At 68.8% G+C, this 17,449-nt stretch overlaps 3 protein-coding genes across 14 annotated transcripts; 2 read left to right on the top strand and 1 right to left on the bottom strand.

The window, feature by feature from the left end:
- Positions 1-132: 132 nt before the first annotated feature.
- Positions 133-6,094, bottom strand: DCST2 (DC-STAMP domain containing 2). 7 transcript variants are annotated; one of them, XM_030025822.2, is made up of 14 exons: positions 3,577-4,174; positions 3,346-3,447; positions 3,035-3,229; positions 2,866-2,931; positions 2,539-2,752; positions 2,296-2,453; positions 2,029-2,193; positions 1,747-1,914; positions 1,554-1,654; positions 1,346-1,476; positions 1,053-1,168; positions 887-980; positions 554-793; positions 133-466 (listed from the first exon to the last, which is right to left on the bottom strand). In XM_030025822.2, the coding sequence occupies exons 1-14, from the start codon at positions 4,172-4,174 to the stop codon at positions 367-369; spliced, it is 2,448 nt and encodes an 815-aa protein (XP_029881682.1). In that variant the 3' UTR covers positions 133-366. The 7 variants fall into 7 exon arrangements, 6 of the variants coding, with proteins under 6 accessions (XP_029881682.1, XP_040982076.1, XP_040982077.1 ...); XM_041126142.1 differs by having other exon boundaries at positions 1,346-1,453; positions 1,554-1,914; positions 2,029-2,453; XM_041126143.1 differs by adding an exon at positions 6,008-6,094 and having other exon boundaries at positions 1,346-1,453; positions 1,554-1,914; positions 2,029-2,453; positions 2,866-3,447; positions 3,577-3,747.
- On the top strand, positions 4,302-8,075 carry DCST1 (DC-STAMP domain containing 1). 6 transcript variants are annotated; one of them, XM_041126147.1, is made up of 15 exons: positions 4,302-4,388; positions 4,475-4,600; positions 4,678-4,752; positions 4,852-4,980; positions 5,062-5,201; positions 5,277-5,454; positions 5,623-5,766; positions 5,922-6,043; positions 6,119-6,276; positions 6,446-6,545; positions 6,638-6,733; positions 6,814-6,940; positions 7,048-7,164; positions 7,281-7,423; positions 7,541-8,075. In XM_041126147.1, the coding sequence occupies exons 1-15, from the start codon at positions 4,310-4,312 to the stop codon at positions 8,039-8,041; spliced, it is 2,235 nt and encodes a 744-aa protein (XP_040982081.1). In that variant the 5' UTR covers positions 4,302-4,309; the 3' UTR covers positions 8,042-8,075. The 6 variants fall into 6 exon arrangements, with proteins under 6 accessions (XP_040982081.1, XP_040982082.1, XP_040982080.1 ...); XM_041126148.1 differs by having other exon boundaries at positions 5,922-6,276; positions 7,281-7,654; positions 7,734-8,075; XM_041126146.1 differs by having other exon boundaries at positions 5,922-6,276; positions 7,281-7,654; positions 7,796-8,075.
- A 766-nt stretch (positions 8,076-8,841) lies between these two features.
- ADAM15 (ADAM metallopeptidase domain 15) lies at positions 8,842-16,849 on the top strand. Its single transcript, XM_030025821.2, is given in 28 exon segments — positions 8,842-9,072; positions 9,896-9,999; positions 10,682-10,758; positions 11,125-11,203; positions 11,310-11,386; positions 11,461-11,638; positions 11,710-11,772; positions 11,856-11,924; positions 12,039-12,208; positions 12,285-12,369; positions 12,436-12,584; positions 12,676-12,853; positions 13,025-13,117; positions 13,216-13,411; positions 13,482-13,590; positions 13,663-13,813; positions 13,883-13,960; positions 14,037-14,081; positions 14,083-14,149; positions 14,260-14,398; positions 14,755-14,808; positions 15,065-15,170; positions 15,628-15,696; positions 15,951-15,968; positions 15,970-16,023; positions 16,191-16,208; positions 16,210-16,310; positions 16,696-16,849. Coding segments are annotated over 28 exon segments (2,775 nt in total). The 5' UTR covers positions 8,842-8,867; the 3' UTR covers positions 16,739-16,849.
- Positions 16,850-17,449: the final 600 nt, after the last annotated feature.

A 17,449-nucleotide genomic window follows, 5' to 3' on the forward strand; every position in this document is an offset into this window, starting at 1 on the left:
CACAGGGCTGGGGACGGGGACATCGAGGGGCTCTGGGCACCATGGGGATGGGGATGGGGATGGGGATGGGGATGGGGATGGGTGGGGGCACTGAGGGCCTGGGGTCACAATGGAGCTGGGGGCAGCATGGGGATGGAGCCAGAGGCAGCACGGGGCTGGGGGCACCACGAGGTCGGGACCACCGTGGGGGGCTGGATGCCAGCTCCAGGCACTGGGATGCTGGTGCCTTGAAGACCGGATGCTTTATTCACCAGCCCCTCCCCAGCCGCCCCAGCAGCTCCCGGCTTCCACCACGCTGCTCAGGCTCCAGCTGTGACCCCAGAGCCTGGCCCCACATCCTCGCTGCCGCGTGGCACCATCCTGCTGTCACCGGGCCCTGCCCTTGCTGCTGGGCAGCTGCAGGGCCATCACCTCCTCCAGCTCGCTGCCACTGCTCTCAGGCTGCTCCTGGTAGCTGAAGTCCAGGCTGGGGGGGGGACAGCAGTGTTGGTGACCAGCACCCCCAGTGCCAGGGCATGTCGGGGACATAGCCACCCTCATCACCAGCCCTCACCTGGAAAGCGAGCTGTCCTCACCATCCACCCCACTGCTGCCCCCGTCGCTCTCCCCGCTTGCCTCCTCCTTCAGCTGAGCTCGCAGCCGGGCTGCCAGTTCAGGGGGCAGCCGCCGGCTGCCTCCCCGGCCCCCCACCACTTTGCGGATGTGCTGCTGCAGCAGCCGCCCTTGCTCCTGTCCCCGCAGCGCCTGCACAGCTCCCAGCCACAGCACCACTGTGTCCTCGTCACTGGAGTCCCTGCAGAGATGGGGCGGGGGGGTGAGCTGCAGATGCCCCCACCCACTGCAGCCCCACCAGACTCCAGTGGGCTCACTGCACCCCCCTGCTCACATCTCCTCATCCCCAGTGTCCCGGTAGCTCAGGGGGCCCATGCAGACAGAACAGATGTTGGTCAGGGTTTGGTAGCACTCACTGCAATACAACCCTAGGGAAAACGGGGCCATGAGAGGGGCGGGAAATTCTGAGGGCGATGTCCCCTATCTGGGGGAGCTCCTACCTTTGCAGCTGGGTGTGATGCATGCGATGAAATCTGGCTGCTCTGCCATCCCACAGGCCAGGCAGCGTTTCTGCTGGATGCCCAAGAGCCGAACCAGCCAGGCAAAGGTAGGCAGCCTGCCAGCAGGGAGTTGATGCTCCATGGGGCAACGCCATCCCCGGGGGTCCGCATCAAGGGCAAAGCCCTTGCTGCAGACCCCCGGGGATGGCGTTGCCCTTTTGCAATGCCCAGCAAGGTGCTTATGGGGTTGGGATGGCTCCAACTCCATGCATGCATTCCCCAGGGGAGCTTACCTGGAGGTAAGGAAGAGGAGCAGGTTGCCTTGCCCGGCATCGGCCGTACGCTGCATGGCAGCTTGGCGCAGGGCACGTGCCAGCCCTGCCCGCCGTGCCAGGATGGTGCTGTGGAGGAAGGTTGTGCGCTCCTGGCATGGCAGGGGTGGGGTGAGGGCAGGTGGCTGCCGAGGGGGCATAGGGAGGTGGGGGGGGGGGGGCTTCTCACCTGCTCGCGGCATGGGTAGTAGGCGGCACACACTGCCCGGCGCAGGCGTGCCACATAGCTGCCGAAGACAGCGATGAAGAGGCAGATGCCATACAGGAGTCCTGGTGGGAAGAGGATGAGTCACACAGGGGTGACCCCCCCTTCACCGTCCCCCCGCTACCTAGCACGCTGAGGTTGCAGCAGCCCCAGTCACCCATGCTGAGGTAGGTGCTGTAGTCGGGCTCCACGGGCTGGAGGAGGCAGCGCTGGGAGAGCACTGAGATGTTGCCCTGCTGCAGCACACCGAAGGCAGAGACCAAGTCCCGGAAGATCTCGCTGGTGTAGCCTGTCCCGTTGACACTGACACCCAGCACCGCCGGCGCTGCAGGATGCACAGCTCAGTCCCGGGGAATGGGGCACCTGCTGCCCCAAAGCCCCAGTCCCCAGCCAGCAAAGCACCCAAGGGTGCTGCTCCGGCATGGTGGGTGCTGCTCACCCCTGGCGACGATCTCCCCCCGCAGCTGGTGCTGGACCAGGTCAAGCAGCCAGAAGAGGCTGTAGTCGGCCAGGACAATGCTGAGCCCCAGCAGCACGTGGCGCAGGACCCCCACCAGCTGCAGCCCGTATCGTCGCCGCTCCTGCCGTGACAGCCACAGCCCGGCTGGGCGGGCATGGAGCGCCGTAAGGCCATGCGGTGCCGGGACCCCCCGGCTCCTTGCTGCAGGGCTCACCTGGGGGATGCTCCCCCGGGCATGGGGCTGACCTGGGGCGATGTAGCGGCCGCTCTCCCAGCCTGTCAGGGGCAGCACGGTAGGTTTGCCCTGCTCCGCCCGCCACAGATCCAGCTCCACGAAGCGCCGTGTGATGTAAACATTGTCAAAGGTGTCATCCCACAGGTATCGGTGACGGTACCGCAGCGCCCTGGGGACACAAGGGGGATGCTAGGCACCGGCACACTGGGTCGCTGTCCCCACGGGGGGCCGGAGTGGGACCCCAGCCCACTCACTGGAGGTACATGTAGAGAATGGCGCAGAAGGAGACGTGCATGAAGAGCCCCAGGACCTGGCGGATGGGCTCCAGGCGCAGGTGCACGCCCTCCATGATGTCCAGGGCCACCTCCCCCAGGCTCTTGCTGGCATTGAGGCTGATGTCGAAGCGGTGCACAGCTGAGATGTTGAACTCGAACTCCCGGTGGACGCGGTCCAGAGCGTCCCTGAGGGCTGCGGCGGTGACAAGGGGCCATGCAGTGCTGGGGGTTGGGGCAAGAGCCAGGACAGGGCAGAGGCGGGCCAGAGAGGGACCCCCAACCCAGCCACGGCACTGGGATACTCACGGTCTCCGATTTTCCTCTTGAGGAAGGACTGGATGTACTGCGGGATGATGCAGAAGAGGAGGGCAACTGCGGAGAGGAGGGGTCTCTGCCAGGGTAGGCCCCCTGTGGTGGGTATGGGTCCACCCCGCCACCTCCCACCCCTGCTGCAGAGGGACAGGGACCCACTCACCATTGGCCAGACCACAGAGGGGCCTGAAGATGATGATGACGTAGCAGAGGAAGAAGAGGAAGGGGATGGCGCGCTCACAGTTGTCCTTGGCCTCGTCGAAGAGGTGCAGGCAGCGGCGGTACGGCGTGCCCAGCTCGTGGTTGCACACTCTCCCCATGTTCGCCAGCCACAGCCAGACATTGCGCAGGGCTCGGGCTGTGGGCAGGGAGCAAGCGTTGAGGGACAGGCAGCAAGCAACGGGGACAGGGATAGACTGAAAGCAGGATGGGGGGGTGCTGGAGATGGGGAGACCCTCGGGGACCCCCGCTCACCGACGTGGCTGACGGAGTCCATAATGGAGCGGAAGAACTTGCGGACATGGTCGCCCACCACCTTGGCTTTCTGGGCGATGTCCTTGATTTTGGACAGCACGTCTGCAGAGAGGGGCGACCCCTGACCATACCCCGAAGGGTGAGGGCAGCCCAGGGCCGGCTAGCGCTGCTGGGGCTCCCCCGGGAAGGGACCCTCCCATCCCACCACATCCCCCTGGCCCCTCCTCTCACTCAGCAGTGGCTCCTGGGCGTGTTGCAGCCGCTCGGCTGTCTGGTTGAGGGCGAGCTCGGCCCCACACGACAGCGACTCGGCGGCCCGGGAGAAGTTGTGCAGGATGTTGGTGCAGGGGCCCTGCATGGCCATGCCCAGTGCCAGCAGCAGCAGCAGCATCTTCCCCTCCCCTGCAAGGACAGGGGGGTCCTGGGGCTCAGCTGGGATCTGGCACCCCCCTGGCACTCCCCTGGCTTCCAGCAGCGGTACCAACAGCTGCTTACTGGTGAAGATGTGGGGCAGCGATAGCAGCACAGTGACCCGCACCTTGACAGAGAAGGCCATGCCCAGCCCCAGCCCCGCACCCAGGCTCGTGGTGGTGACCAGGCAGTACCAAACGTTGTGGCCCTGTGCCAGCAGCACCAGAGCTCCATACAGGCTGGCCAGGGCCATGCCCAGCATGAAGCCACTGGCGCTGCGGGCTAATTCCCGTGCCTTGCTGGCCTCCTCCGGCTGGCGCATCTGCCGGGGCCACCTGCCCCCAGACTGCTGTGCCGGGCTCTTCCCCCAGCCCCTCAGCCCCTGCAGGGCTCTGCCCAGCCACAAGACCAGCCCCATGCTGGGCTGGGCTCTCCCAGGCTCCTGGTGCTCTCTCAGCCTCCGGGCACAGGGATACAGCAGGTGGAATGGGCAGCTCACAATGCACTGGTTCCAGGGGAGCACCCCACTGTCACCAGGACAAGGCACAGAGTCATGGAGCCAGTGGTGGCCCCTGGGCAAGAGCGCTCAGCTGGGACAGAGGCACGCAGGAGGCAGAAACCACCCAACACAAGTGAGATCCCCTCCCGCCTCGCTCCCGGCCAGGGCTGCCCACGGGCAGCAGGAGAAGGCAGGGCTGACGCCTCCTTCCCCACCCAGCCCTGAAGCGAGTGGTGGTCGCGCTGCTGCCCGCCCCGTGCAGCCGGTTCCTCTGGAGTCAGCCAGACCAGTACTGCACCAAAAAGTTTTTCCTGGGTGCCAGTGTTGGGACCCTCCTTGGCCTCGGTGAGTGTGCCCTGGTGTCGAGCACGGCAGGGGGCCGGTGGCACTGGGGGCTCCGGGCACATTTGTGGGTGTTTCAGGGCTCTGCCAGCTCCTCATTGTCCCCGTGAACATCACAGAAATGCGCAAGGTGCAGCTTTCCTATGGGCTAGCGGGTGAGGATGGGGCCAGGAGGGGACTGGGGTGACGGGGGCCATTGGGAGCCCCAGGGGGGTCTCTGCAGGACCGCGGGGACAACTGTCTGCTCCCCACAGGGGTGACTGCCTTGGGCTGGGCCACATCCCCCCACTTTCGCTGTGCCAGCCTGCTCGTGGCCCCCAAATTCCTGGGCAAGGAGGGTCGGGTCTACGTCCTCTCCTTTGTCCTCGCCGCCATCTACAATGGTAGGGTTCCCCCTGCATCCCTGTCCCCCGCAGCGGGGTCCTGAGGGCTGGCAGGGTCTGAGCCACCCCTGCTGGTGCCAGGGCCTGTGGCCAACATCTGGCACAACCTGGAGGAGGTGACACGCTCGCTGGGCTGCGTGGCGGAGCTGCAGGTCAACCACAGCCGTCAGCTCTGGCAGGTGTCGACAGCCCCCCTGCGCAGGGTGATGGAGGACATGGCGGTGAGGCAGGGGGCTGGGGTGGGTGGGGGGAGGGCGGTGGGAGCAGGGCCGAGCCTGTGTGTCCCCCGTTGGCAGCGGAGTGGGCAGACGCTGAGTGCCGAGATGCAGAACATCTCACGCACCTTCGTGGGGCTGAACAAGGAGGTGGCCAGTGAGGAGGGGTATGACCTGCGGCAGCGCCAGCACCCAGACACCCAGCTGGCCCCCAGCACCCAGCAGCTGTACGAGATGAAGACCAAACTACGCTGCACCTGTGAGTGCGGTGGGCAGGAGGCTGGCAGCATGCGGTGCAGCCAGTTGCTGGCCAGGGGATGGGGCTACTGCAGCCCCCCCATTGCCGGCCTCACAGGGCACCCTGGATGGTGTTCTGGGCCAGCGGGTCTGGGGGTGCGTGGGCAGCTGAGGGCTCCTGCCCCCCCAGATGTGATCGAGTTGGGCATGCAGCGCTGCTGGGACTGGTTCAGCGCCAAGCATGATGCTTGCATGGCACGAGTGGTTGTGCCCCTCATCAGCCACCTCCTCTGCCTGCCCATGAAATTCAAGCTCCTCTGCCACATCGTCAAGGGTGGGTGACATGTGGGACGCTTGCCCTGTCCTCCTTCGGTGGGGTGGCTCCGGCTCTGTCCCCTGCAGCCCCCTGGGATGGCAGCCGCAGCCTGTGCCAGGGCGATGGCCAGGGGCCCCGCCTCTGCCAGCACCATCCCCACTCTGTCCTCACAGTCATGCACAGCTGGTGCTGGGACAAGATCCCCGTGGAGGGCAACTTTGGGCAGATGTACGACCTGGTGAACAACTCCGTCAGCAACCTCAGCCAGGAATTCAGTGCCAGCGTCGTCTTCCAGGTGGGTGTCTGTCCCCTCTGCCCAGGGCCAGGGCAGGGGCCGGATCCCGCCAGCCCCACAGTTCCTCTGCTGCAGGAGGAACGCCACGAGATGCTGCTGGGTGCCAATGTGTCAGCGGAGCAGCTGATGGAGGAGGTGACCTCGCACCTGCAGCAGCACGGTGCCCACCTGGGCCAGGCCATCTCCTTCTTCCGCCTGCTGCTCTCCTGCACCTTTCTCCTCGTCTTCATCTCGTGAGCCCTGGGATGGGGGGGGGGGGGCACACCCCTGTGCCAACTGCAGGGCATGGAGGGGTGGGGAACCTCCTTTGGCAGCAGGTCTGGGGGGGGCATAAAGACAAGGGAGGGGCCTGGGGGGCTGCAGCTGGTCCCTCGCCCCTGCCTGGACCCCCCCTCTTGCCAGGGCTTTCTCCTACACCAAGCAGTACTGCCAGGACATCTGCTTCGACAACCTCTACGTCACCACCTACTTCCGCCAAATCGATGCCCGCCGCAGAAAGCAGGTGAGGGGGGAGAAGGGGCGGCAGGTGGCCCCCTGCCCCCAGTGGGGGGTCCCAGGGAGCTGCACTGAGCCACCCCGCTCCCCCTCCTCCAGCACAAGCGGACGCTGCTGCCCCTGCGCCGGGCAGAGGTCTCAGCTGTCATCTTCCCATCCCGCTTGGCTGTGCAGCCGCCTGAGCTGCAGAGCATGGTGAGGGGCTGGTGGGGCGGGCTGGGGGGCTGAAGGGCCAGGGCTGGGGGCCAGGCTGTGGCAGACCCTGCTCCCCGCAGGTGCTGGAGCTGCTGGAGTGCATCCCGCCCCTGCTCCTCCTCCTCCTCGCCTGCGGCCTGGACCATGCACTCTTCACCATGCTCAGAATCATCCAGCAGCACTCCTTCGTGCAGTACTCCTTCCACAGTGAGCCCACAGCCCCACTGCACCCCACAGCAATGCAAGGGTCATCCCCCCTTCCACCCTCCTACCCAGCCCCACAACCGCCCCCCCAACATGCTCCTGTCCCACAGGCAGCCACCACTTGGCCGTGCAGGTGACGGGCACGTCCCTGATGGCTCGGCTCCTGCGGAGCACCATTGGGGCCCTCAACACCTCCTCCAACACTCAGCTGGAGACGTCCAACCTCGGTGAGCCCCCTCAGGGGATGGGCCCTCCCCAGCTCCATGGCCTGGCCACCCCTGCCTGTGAGAGGGACTGGGGGGGCTTTCCTCAGGGGGGCTCAGCTCTGCCACTTTGTCCCCAGCCTGCCTGCCGCAGCCCCAGGGCATGACGAGGCAGCAGTACGTGGGCAGCTGCCTGCCCCTGGCCGTGCTGGTGCTGCTCTGCCTGGCCCAGGTCTACACATACCGCCTGCGCCGCGCCATCGCTGCCTTCTACTTCCCCAAGGTGAGCGGCAGCCCCAGCACCTGCCAAGAGCCTGGCACAGCCCGGCTCGGCCCGGGGGGGCAGTTTTTGGGGTGGGCTGGTGCCCCTGGCCCCCCCTCATGGTCTTTGCTGGGGCAGCGGGAGAAGAGCCGCGTGCTCTACTTCTACAACAAGCTGCTGCAGCAGCGGCAGAGCTTCGTCCACCGGCAGCGGAAGCGCATTGCCCAGCGGGCACGGCAGCACCTGGGACTGGTGAGCAGTCACGGGGACGTGGGGCTGGGACCGCACCAGGGTGCCAGGGCAGGGGCACTTCACTGTCCCCTGATCCCAGGTCTGTTCCTCTGTGGGGTGGCCACTTGGCCCGAGCCCCACACGGTCCCGGCCCCACCGCAGGGGACGTTGCTGCTGGAGTGGTGCTGCCGGCGCTGGCCACGACTGCGCCGCTGGATGCGCCAGAGCTGTACAGTGTGTGGGGTGCCCGTGACCAGCCAGGACCGGGTCTGCCCCGTGCCTGCCTGTGATGCCCAGTACTGCAGGCTGTGCTGGAGGGAGGTGGGCAGCGTGTGCCTCGCCTGCACCCCTGGGGACCCCAGCCTCACCCAGGACAGCAGCGACGAGGATGCGGGGTACGCAGCCTGAGGGCGCCTGGCAGTAAAGGCTGTGACTCCTTCTTGCACGGCGTGAAGTGGGGTCTGTGGGGTGTGTCTGCGGGGGTGGGGGTCTCTGGTGTGGAGAGTGGTGAAGGGGGGTGTAAGGGTGATGAAGGTGGGGGGTCTTCTTTGTCCGGGGTGGGGAACGCAGGGGTCTCTGATGTATGGGTTGGGGAAGGTGGGGATGTCGAGCGTATGGGGCAATGGAGGTGGGGGTCTCCACCGAATGAAGTGGTGGAGGTCTCTGGTGGACGGGCCGATGAAGGCAGGGGTCTCCGATGCATGAGGTGGTGAAGGCAGGGGAGTCTGGTGTATGGGATGGTCGAGGCCGGGGTCTCTGCTGTACAGGGTGGGAAAGGGGGGGGGTCTCCAGTGTACAGGGTGATGAAGGCAGGGGTCTCTGGTGCATGGGATCGCGAAGGCAGGGCTGCCCGGTGTATGGGGTAACAAGGGCAGGGGTCTCTGCTGTATGGGATAAGGAAGGCAGGGCTCTGCGGGGCATGGGATGGTGAAGGTGGGGGGTGTCCGCTGTATTGAGTGATGAAGGTGGGGATCTCCGCAGCACGGGACTGAGCAGGCAGGGGTCCCACTCCACAGCGGCAGTGCAGGGGGTCTCCGTCGCAGCGCATCGGGTCAGTGGCAGCCGGCTCCCGACGCGCACGGAGCCGCCTCCGAGGCGCGGCCACCCGGGTCCGTCCCCTCCCCCGCGGCGGCCGGGCTGGGCGTCGCCGGCGGAGCGGCGGCGGGCGGAGCCGGGCGGGGGCCGGGCAGGAAGTTCCTCCTCCCGGGCCGGGCGGACCGGCGGCGGCGGTGCTATGCGCGGCGGGAGCGCCGGCGGGGGCGGCCGCGGCAGGTCAGCTCGGGAGCCGCCTGCCCGGGACCGCCGAGCCCCGATCGGGCTGCGGGGGGCGTGGGGGGGGGCGATGGGGGTGCAGGCTCTGCGACTGCTTCTCCTCCTCCTCCTCCTCGCCGCGGGGCTGCTCTTCGCCGCCAGCACCGGGGCCAACGGGAGCGGCGCAGGTAAGCGGGGCCGGGGAGTCCCGGCGGGCCGTGTGCCCCCCCGCCCCGGCCTGCGGGGGTCCACTCCTCGCTTCCTCCAGGGCATCGCGCGGGGACCCCCGGGGACCGGCAGCAGCTGGGGGTGGCCGTGCGGGGGTCGCAGCCCCGCGGGATGCTCGGTGCCTCCTCCACCTCGGGGACGGTGGTTTGGTCCCGCCGCGGAGCCGGCTGCGCCGTGGGGACCGCCGCTCCCCGGGCTGGTGGGGCCGTGGGGAGAGGGGTCCGGGGGAGACCCCTGCCCCTCCAGCCTCGCCCGGGGTCCAGGAGGGCAGGGGTCCCCCGGCGAGCCGGGAGGAAGGGGGGGGGCTGCGGGAGGACTCTGAGGCTGCTGGGCCGGGCCTCCCAGCCCTCCCCCCGGTCCCCGATCTGGTTGTACTGAGCAGCTGGGCCGGGGCTGACGCAAGGCCTGGCAGGGGACCCCGGGAAGCCCATCCCGAGGCGGGGGCGTTCGCTCCCCATCCCCCTGCCACCTCCCACCGTGGGGTCCCCTCCAGGCGTGCTCCAGGCTCCACTGGGAGCCAGCACCCTGCGTGGTGTGGCTGGGGGATGCTCAGGATTTTGCTTGGGGACAGCCCAGGAGCTGCTGGGGTGAGTGTGGGGGCCCCCTGTTCCAGCTCCCCACCCCAAACCCCTGCCCTGACCCTGGGGGGCCACGCTCTGATGGGCAACCGTGGGGATCAGGCTGTGACAGGGGACGGGGCTGTGATGGGTGACTGGGGGGGGGGGGGGGGGGGGATGTGATGGGTGACAAAGCTGTGACGGAGCAGCTCTGGGCCCTGTGCAGGTGACAGCTTGTGGCAGCGCCATGCAGAATTGGGACACTCCTGGCACGTGACCCCCTGGGTCCTGAGGGACAACCAGATGCTCAGCCTGGCAGAGGCAACCCAGGTGAGCCCCCACCCGCATCCCTGGGGTGCCCGCGCCACATAGAGGCTTGTGCCGGTGGGGTGGGAGCTGCCTGCACCCCACCACCTCCTCCTGCCCCCTTCCCAGTGAAGGAAACCCAGCATCCAGGTCCCCTGGTCCCATGTCCCCGGGGATCAGAGCACCCGGAGCCTCTGGGCACCCCAGGGGCAGTGGGGAGGGGGCCCCCAGCAAATCCTCCTTCCCTTCCAGTCCTGATCCTGGGAGGGACCTTGCTGGGTTGGGGCACCCACCCTGCACCCGGCACTCCTCCCGGCTGGGGCGGAAGGGCCCAGCCCACCGCACGGCCGTTGGGAGTCTCTCTGGCGTTTCCGCCACCCTGCACCGGGCAGGAAGCGCAGGGGGCGGCGGGAGCGCGGGCATGGCTCTGTCCGACCCCCCCCCTTCCCCAGCACAATGAGCCCGGGAGGGAGGGACCCTTCCTGCGGGGTGTGAGGGTGGGGGCCGGGGTGGGCAGGGAATCCCTTCCGCCCCCTCCCTCCAGGCACGTGCCAGGGCCAGGCAGGTCCCCCGGCCTCCTGCCAACACCCTGCTGGGTGTCACGGCCTTTCAGAGGGTGTGTGGGGGGATGGGAGGAGACCCACAGCTTGGCGCAGGGTCGGGTCCCCTGGGGCAGGGGGGGTCCTGTAACCGCTGCCTGTGGTAGGGAGGGTTCCCCACCCGGCTGCGGGTCCTGCTGGAGCTGGAGGGGACACAGCTGGTGCTGGAGCTGGAGCAAAACTGGTGAGTTGGTGGCTGGCTGGCGCAGAGCAAGGGTGGGAATGGGATGGGGGTCCCCAGGAGTCCTGTATCCATGAATGGTGCATGCAGGGTGGGGGTCCCATGGGCTCTGTCTCTGTCCATGGTGCACAAGGGGTAGGGGTCTGAGGGACCCTCTCTCCATCTGTGGCACACATGGAGCAGCGGTCCCTTGTTCCTCTTCTCCATCCATGGTACACCTGGGGTGGGGGGTCCCAGGGACCCTGTCTCCATCCAAGGTGTGCCTGCAGCAGGGTGGGAGGTACCAGGGTCCCCATTTTCATCAGTGGTATGCTCAGAGTGGGGTGAGCTGGGGGTCCCTGCTGCAGCAGTGACGCATGCCTCTTGCAGGGAGCTGGTGCTGGGTGCTGGAGCACTGCTCTACTACCTGCCCAACGGCACGCGGGTGACACGGGAGACCAGCAAGCAGGTAGGGCCTGGGTGCATCGTGTCCCTGAGCCGTCCCTGAGCCGTCTCTGAGCCCTGGGGGGACCCCAGTATGGGGCTGGCTCCGGACTCCCCCCTCTCTGCTGCAGGAGCACTGCTGCTACCGGGGGATGGTGCAGGGCTTCCCTGGCTCCTGGGCCAGCCTCTGCGCCTGCACCGGACTCAGGTGAGCCCCCGGTCCCAGTGGTCCCCGAGCCTGGCTCCCATTGTGCCACTGATGCCTCCTCTCCCCTTCCTCAGTGGCCACCTCTGGCTGTCGGAGACCAGGAGCTACGGGATAGAGCCGGATGCCGGCAGCCCCCCAGGGCAGCATGTCGTGTACCAGCCACGGGAGGTCCAGCTGGTGCCACGGGCCTGCGGGCAGGGCCCCCTGGACCCGCCCCGGGCGGAGGAGAGGGAGCCCACTGGGCCACAGAGGGTAGGTCACCCACAGGTCTTGCCCTGCCAGAAGGTCCCCTTGCCCATGCCCTGACCCCATCTCTTCCTCAGGGCAAGCGGGCGGTGGCAGAGCAGTGGTTCGTGGAGCTGGTGATGGTGGTGGACCACGCTGCGGTAAGTGCTGGGCAGACGGCCCCGGCACAGGGGCTGCCCTGCGCCCCCGCTGGTCCCCCTGACACCCCTCTCTGCGCCCCCAGTTCCAGAATTACCCTGACCTGCAACGTGTCCGCACCCGGACCCTGGAAATCGCCAACCAGGTGGATGCGGTGAGTCGCCGCCACGACCTGCCAGGCACCATCCATCCTAGCACGGTGCTCGGCTCAGCTGTGCCCTCGCTGCTGTGGTGCCGGCGGTCTCTGACCACCCCCCATACCCCGTAGTTCTTCCAGCCACTGGGATTGCGGGTGGCCTTGCTGGCGGTGGAGGTCTGGAGCGAGGGCGACAGGTTCACGGTGGGCAGCAGTGCCCGGGCTGCACTGGAGCGGTTCCTGCGCTGGCGCCAGGAGGAGCTGCTGCCCCGGCTGCCCCATGACAATGCCCAGCTCCTCACGTGAGTGGGGGACTGGATGGGGCCGGGGGCTGAGGCGCACAGGCAGCCCTCCCTGACCCCTGTGCTCTCCCCCCAGGGGCACCCGCTTTGATGACGTCTCAGTAGGGATGGCAGCTCAAGCCTCCATGTGTTCCCCTGCACGCTCTGGAGGGGTCAGCATGGTCAGTACCCCCTGTCCCCCGCCATCCCCCTGCCGCTCGCCCCCCCTGACCTGCCCTGTCCGGCAGGATCACTCGGTCAGCGTCCTCGTCGTTGCCTCCACGGTGGCCCATCAGCTGGGGCACAACCTGGGCATGCGCCATGATGGCGCTGGGCATTTCTGCGACTGCAGCGACCTCCGGCAGGACCGCGGCTGCATCATGGCATCGCCCACGGGGTGAGGGCTGCAGGCAGGGCTGCAGGCAGGGTCGCAGGGGGCCAGGGCCGAGCCCCCTCCCCACCTCACCAGCCCCGCTCTGGCTCCGCAGGCTGACGCCTGGCTTGAGCTTCAGCAACTGCAGCCAGCAGGACCTGGAGCGCAGCCTGCAGCAGGGACAGGGCTGGTGCCTCTCCAACGTCCCCGAGCCCCAGCGCCTGGCCGGGAGTCCCTACTGCGGGAACAGCTTCCTGGAGCCAGGCGAGGGCTGTGACTGCGGCCTCAGCATGGTATGGGGGGCTCTGGGTGGGCTGGGGTCCCCCCTGTGCCCCCCCACTTCTCCTGAGCCTGGGGCTGCCCATGCCATGGCTCTGCCCAGGGACACTATGTCCTGGCCCTGCCGTGGGGCTGGCAGAGGGGATGCCGGTGCCACCCGCTCACCGCAGTCCCTCTGCCAGCAGGAGTGCACTGATCCCTGCTGCAACAGCAGCGCCTGCCAGCTGATGCCCGGGGCCGAGTGTGCCACGGGGGACGCCTGCTGCCAGGACTGCCAGGTGCGTAGGGACCGGCAGCCGGCAGGGCTGGCACTCCAGCCACTCCCTAGGGTGGGCTTCTTGGGGGTCCCTGCTCATCTGACTGTGCGCCCTCACAGCTGCGCCATGCCGGACACCTGTGCCGGGCGCCCCTGGGCGAGTGCGACCTGCCCGAATTCTGTGACGGGGTCTCGCCACGCTGCCCGCCCGACACCTTCCTGCAGGATGGGCAGCCCTGCGCCAGCGGGCAGGCAGTCTGCTACAGTGGCACCTGTGCCACCTATGAGGGGCAGTGCCAGCAGCTGCTGGGGCCAGGTACGGCGGGGCCGGGGCGGGGGCCAGGGGCTGGGTGGGGGTGCTGAGGCTTGCTACCCCCCTGCTGCAGGCGCCGGCCCCGTCTCCAGCTCCTGCATGGCCTCCCTGAATGCGAAAGCGGATGAACGCGGGCACTGCGGGCAGCTCCCCAATGGCTCCTACATTGCCTGCGCCCAGCGGTGAGTGCTGTCCCCCCTTCACCATCTGCCCCTTGCCATCCCGCCCTGACCCTGATCCCTCTGTCTCTGCAGGGACGCTGGCTGCGGGATGCTGCAGTGCCAGCATGGCAGCACCCCCGGGGACAGACCAGAAGGGTCCTGCCAGGGGACCCTCCTGCCCAGGGATGAGGACGTGAGCGATGCGGCTATGGTACTGCCCGGCACCACCTGTGGTCCCGGGAAGGTGAGCGCCAGGGTGGTGGGAAGGGGGCCAGGGGGCTCACCCGGTGCTGATGCCCTATCCCCTGGGCAGGTGTGCCTCCAGCACCAGTGCCAGGACGTCTCCATGCTGGGTGACCAGCAGTGCCAGAGCAAGTGCCATGGGCACGGGGTGAGTGCGGGGCTGGGGGGTGGGTGCTGGAGGTGGGGACCTTGCTGGAGGCTGAGGCTTGGTGTCACCCACTCAGGTGTGCAACAACCATGGGCACTGCCACTGCGAGCAGGGCTGGGCCCCCCCCGACCTGTGAGAGCCCCGGCGCAGGGGGCAGCCAGGACAGTGGCCCCGCTGCCCTGGAGCGAGGTGAGGGCACAGGCAGGCGGCGTCTGCCTGGAGAATGGGGCTTTGTGCGGCCGGCGCGGCCGGAGCCAGCATGGGGTGCAGCGGGGGGGCTGACATGCCGCTCTCCGCAGGGGGGAGCACCCTGCCCACCACCCTGCTGCTGATTGCGCTGCTGGGGCTGGCCCTGGCGCTGGGGCTCTGCTGCGCCCGCCGCACCAGGCTGCACAAGCGCCTCTGCCAGCTCAGCAAGGGGACCTCCTGCCAGTACAGGTAAACGCACCGGCAGGGACGGGTGGCACGCATGCCTCTGTGTATGTGTGTGCTGCGGCAGGTACTGGAGCTGCAGGCCTGCATGCGGGCATGCACACGTGTGTGGCGGGTAAGCGGAGAGTAAGCATGTGCATTTGCACGTGTGTATGTGTCCCGTGGTGGCTGACCAAGTGGTGTGCATGCCCGTGTCCCCATGCAGGTGACAGTCTGCATGCGTGCCCGCGTGCATCCCTGCCCCCCCCCCGGCGCAGGTAGCAGATCCTGTCATGCATCGTTGCCCCATGTCACCGCAGTTCCTCCCCCCTACTGCCCTCCCCCCCAGCCCTGGGCTGAGCCCCCCACTCTTCTCCCCACAGCGCTGAGACCCAGGCCCGATTCCTGGGTCCAGAAGCCCCAGACGGCTGGAGCGGGTAACGTCACTGCTGGAGCCTGGGCGTGGGGCTGTCCCTGAGCCGTCCTGCTTCACAAGGCCTCCGGTGCTGCGATCTTCCCCTGGCAGTGCCCATGGGGTGTGGGGCAGCCCCGGGGTGCAGGGTGTCACCTCTTCTGGTGCTGAGGGGTTCGTTTCTCTTGGGCTTCTGCTGGTGTCGGTGTTTCTTGGTTGCTGTGTGGGGTCCCCCAACTGCCCGGAGCGAGCGGGGACTGATCCTGCCTCTCCTTCTGCAGGATCTCACAGCCGGAGCCCCGGTCAGGCAGCCAGGGCCCCCCCGAGCGCCCCCGGCCCCCACAGCGGCATCAGGCCACAGAGCTGCAGGTCATGCACAGCGGCAAGGTGAGAGCTGGGGGGCTGGGGATGGAGGGGGCTGTTGGCGAGGGTGATGCTGTCACCATGGTAACAGGCTGTGGTTGCTGTGGGTACCAGGGTTTGGTCTGGTTGTTGCCGAGGAGGCATCCCCGGGTACCAGCTCTGAGAATCCCTCCATGTGGGGCTGCATGGTTCGACTCCGTGGTGCCCTGGGACAGGAGCAGCCTGGCACAGCCCTGGACCGCGCTGCTCTGATACCCTGTGCCGTGCTTGACACTGGCTGCGCTTCTCCGGGATCAGTGCCCAGGCAGGGGCTGTGGCGGGCATCTGAACCAGGGGTGCTGCTGGGGGCCTGAGCCCCAGAGCTGCCCGCTCTGTGTGTGGGGTTTCTGCTTCGTGGCAGGAAGGGGGTCTCTGCATGCTGCACGGCTTGCCCTGCTCCAGGGCTGCATGGCACGCCTGCCCCCTCTCCCTCTCTCCGCAGCCGGCTGCCCTCGGCTCGGCCCGGCCCGGTCCGCCCTCCCGGCCTCTCCCGCCAGATCCTCCTCCCAAGGTAATGCCCGGGCTGGGGTGGGGGTCCCGGGCAGCACCTCCCTGGCTACTGGCCACCACTGCATGCCTGGCTGCGCATCAGCTCTTGGGGACCTCCGGGCCGCGGCCCGGCTCCTAGTGCCCACCACCTGGCAGAGCCGGCACCCTGCCACAGGAGAGCCCTGGCCCCCAGAAAACCTCCTGCCCGGCGGGAGGCTCATCCCCTGCGGCCGCCGATCCCCCAGCTGTCTCACTGTCCCTGCTCTCTCTGCCCAGGCCCCCCCCTCGGACAGGCCCCCCCCCCCCCACACGCCCGCTGCCTGCGGACCCCGTGGTGCCAGGCACTCAGGTAATGGCGGCACAGTGGTGGCACCGGTGTGTGGAGCAGGACGGCGTGCGCCTGGGCCGGGCCTTCCCTTGCCCCCCTCCTGGGGCAAGGAAGGTGATTTGGGCCCCCTTGAGCCCAGCGGGGGGGTTGGCCTGTGCCAGAACTTTGACACCCCGATTCCCCTGTAGCCCCCAGGTCCGGCCAAGCCCCCCCCCGCCTCAGCGGCCGCTGCCCTTGGACCCCCCGGGGCCTTCGCTTCCCCACAGCGAGACCCCTGGTCACCCCTATGTCACGGTGATTCCCTCCAGGTGAGCATGGTGGCAGCTGGGGGGGGCAGGACCGGGCTGTGGGGTGCCAGGTTGGGGGGGCTATATGGTGCCGTAGTGGGGGGGGGCTAAGGGGTGTGGGGGGCCAGGATGGGGGGCTGCGGGGGTCAGAGCACGGTGCAAGTGGGGACTGTAGGGGCTGGGGAGGGCTGGGGGGTGCAGGTGGGGGCTGGAGGGGGGTGGGGGGGGGCGAGACCAAGGGCCTGGCCTGCGGGGGGGCCAGAGCGGGGTGCAAGTGGGGGCTGTAGGGGCCAGGGCTGAGGGGCTGCAGGGGGTCGGTGTAGGGGGCCGGGGGTTGGGGGAGGGGGCCGAGCACGGGGCCGTGGTGCGGCTCCAGCCCCATCACTGCCCGCCTCTCTTCCCCCAGGCCGGCCCCGCCGCCGCCCGCGGGCGCCCAGCGGCAGGCCTGAGCCGCGGCCGCCACAGCGCTGGAGCCGCGGGGAAGGCCTCGCCCTGGGCCCCGCGGGGCCTCGCCGCGCGCTTGTCCCCCGCCGATGCCAATAAAGGGGCTGTGAGCTGCCTCCGCGCTGCCTCCACCGGACCGCGGACCCAGGGCGGGGGGCGGGTGGACGGACGGGACTACAACTCCCGGCAGCTCCCGCGGCGGCCGCCGGAAGCGCCTCCCGCCGTGCAGGAAACGCCACCCGGCCGCGATTGCCCCCTGGCGGCGACTCTGCGCGCAGCCGCCCCGGGGCGGGGCGGGGGTCTCCCGTGGAGCCACGTGGGCACGGGCACGTGCAGGAGCCTCCGCCTGTGCACGCGGACACGCGTGTGCAGGAGCAGCCCCGCGTGCAGGGGCACACGCGTGTGCAAGAACCGCCCCCCCCCCCCGCCTGTGCAGGAGCCGCCCCGTGTGCACGGATCGGCGCCGTGGCCCCCCACCCCGCCCCCGCGTCCCGCCGCTCCTGCCCGGTGCCGGTGCTGGTGGGTGCTGCTGCCATGCCGGGAGCGGGCGCGGGGAGCAACCGGTGCTGCCGGTCCTGGGTGCCCGGGCCGTACTGGGCAGCGCCTGTCCCGGTGCCGGTCGATGTCCGCGGGGCCGGGGCGGGGCCAGGTTGGGGTGGGGGGGGGTACCGGGAGGCGACCAGGGACGCCGGTCCCCGTGCCGACGGATGCCGGAG

Source organism: Aquila chrysaetos, chromosome 9, assembly GCF_900496995.4.
Source record: "Aquila chrysaetos chrysaetos chromosome 9, bAquChr1.4, whole genome shotgun sequence".
Taxonomy (NCBI): domain Eukaryota; kingdom Metazoa; phylum Chordata; class Aves; order Accipitriformes; family Accipitridae; genus Aquila; species Aquila chrysaetos.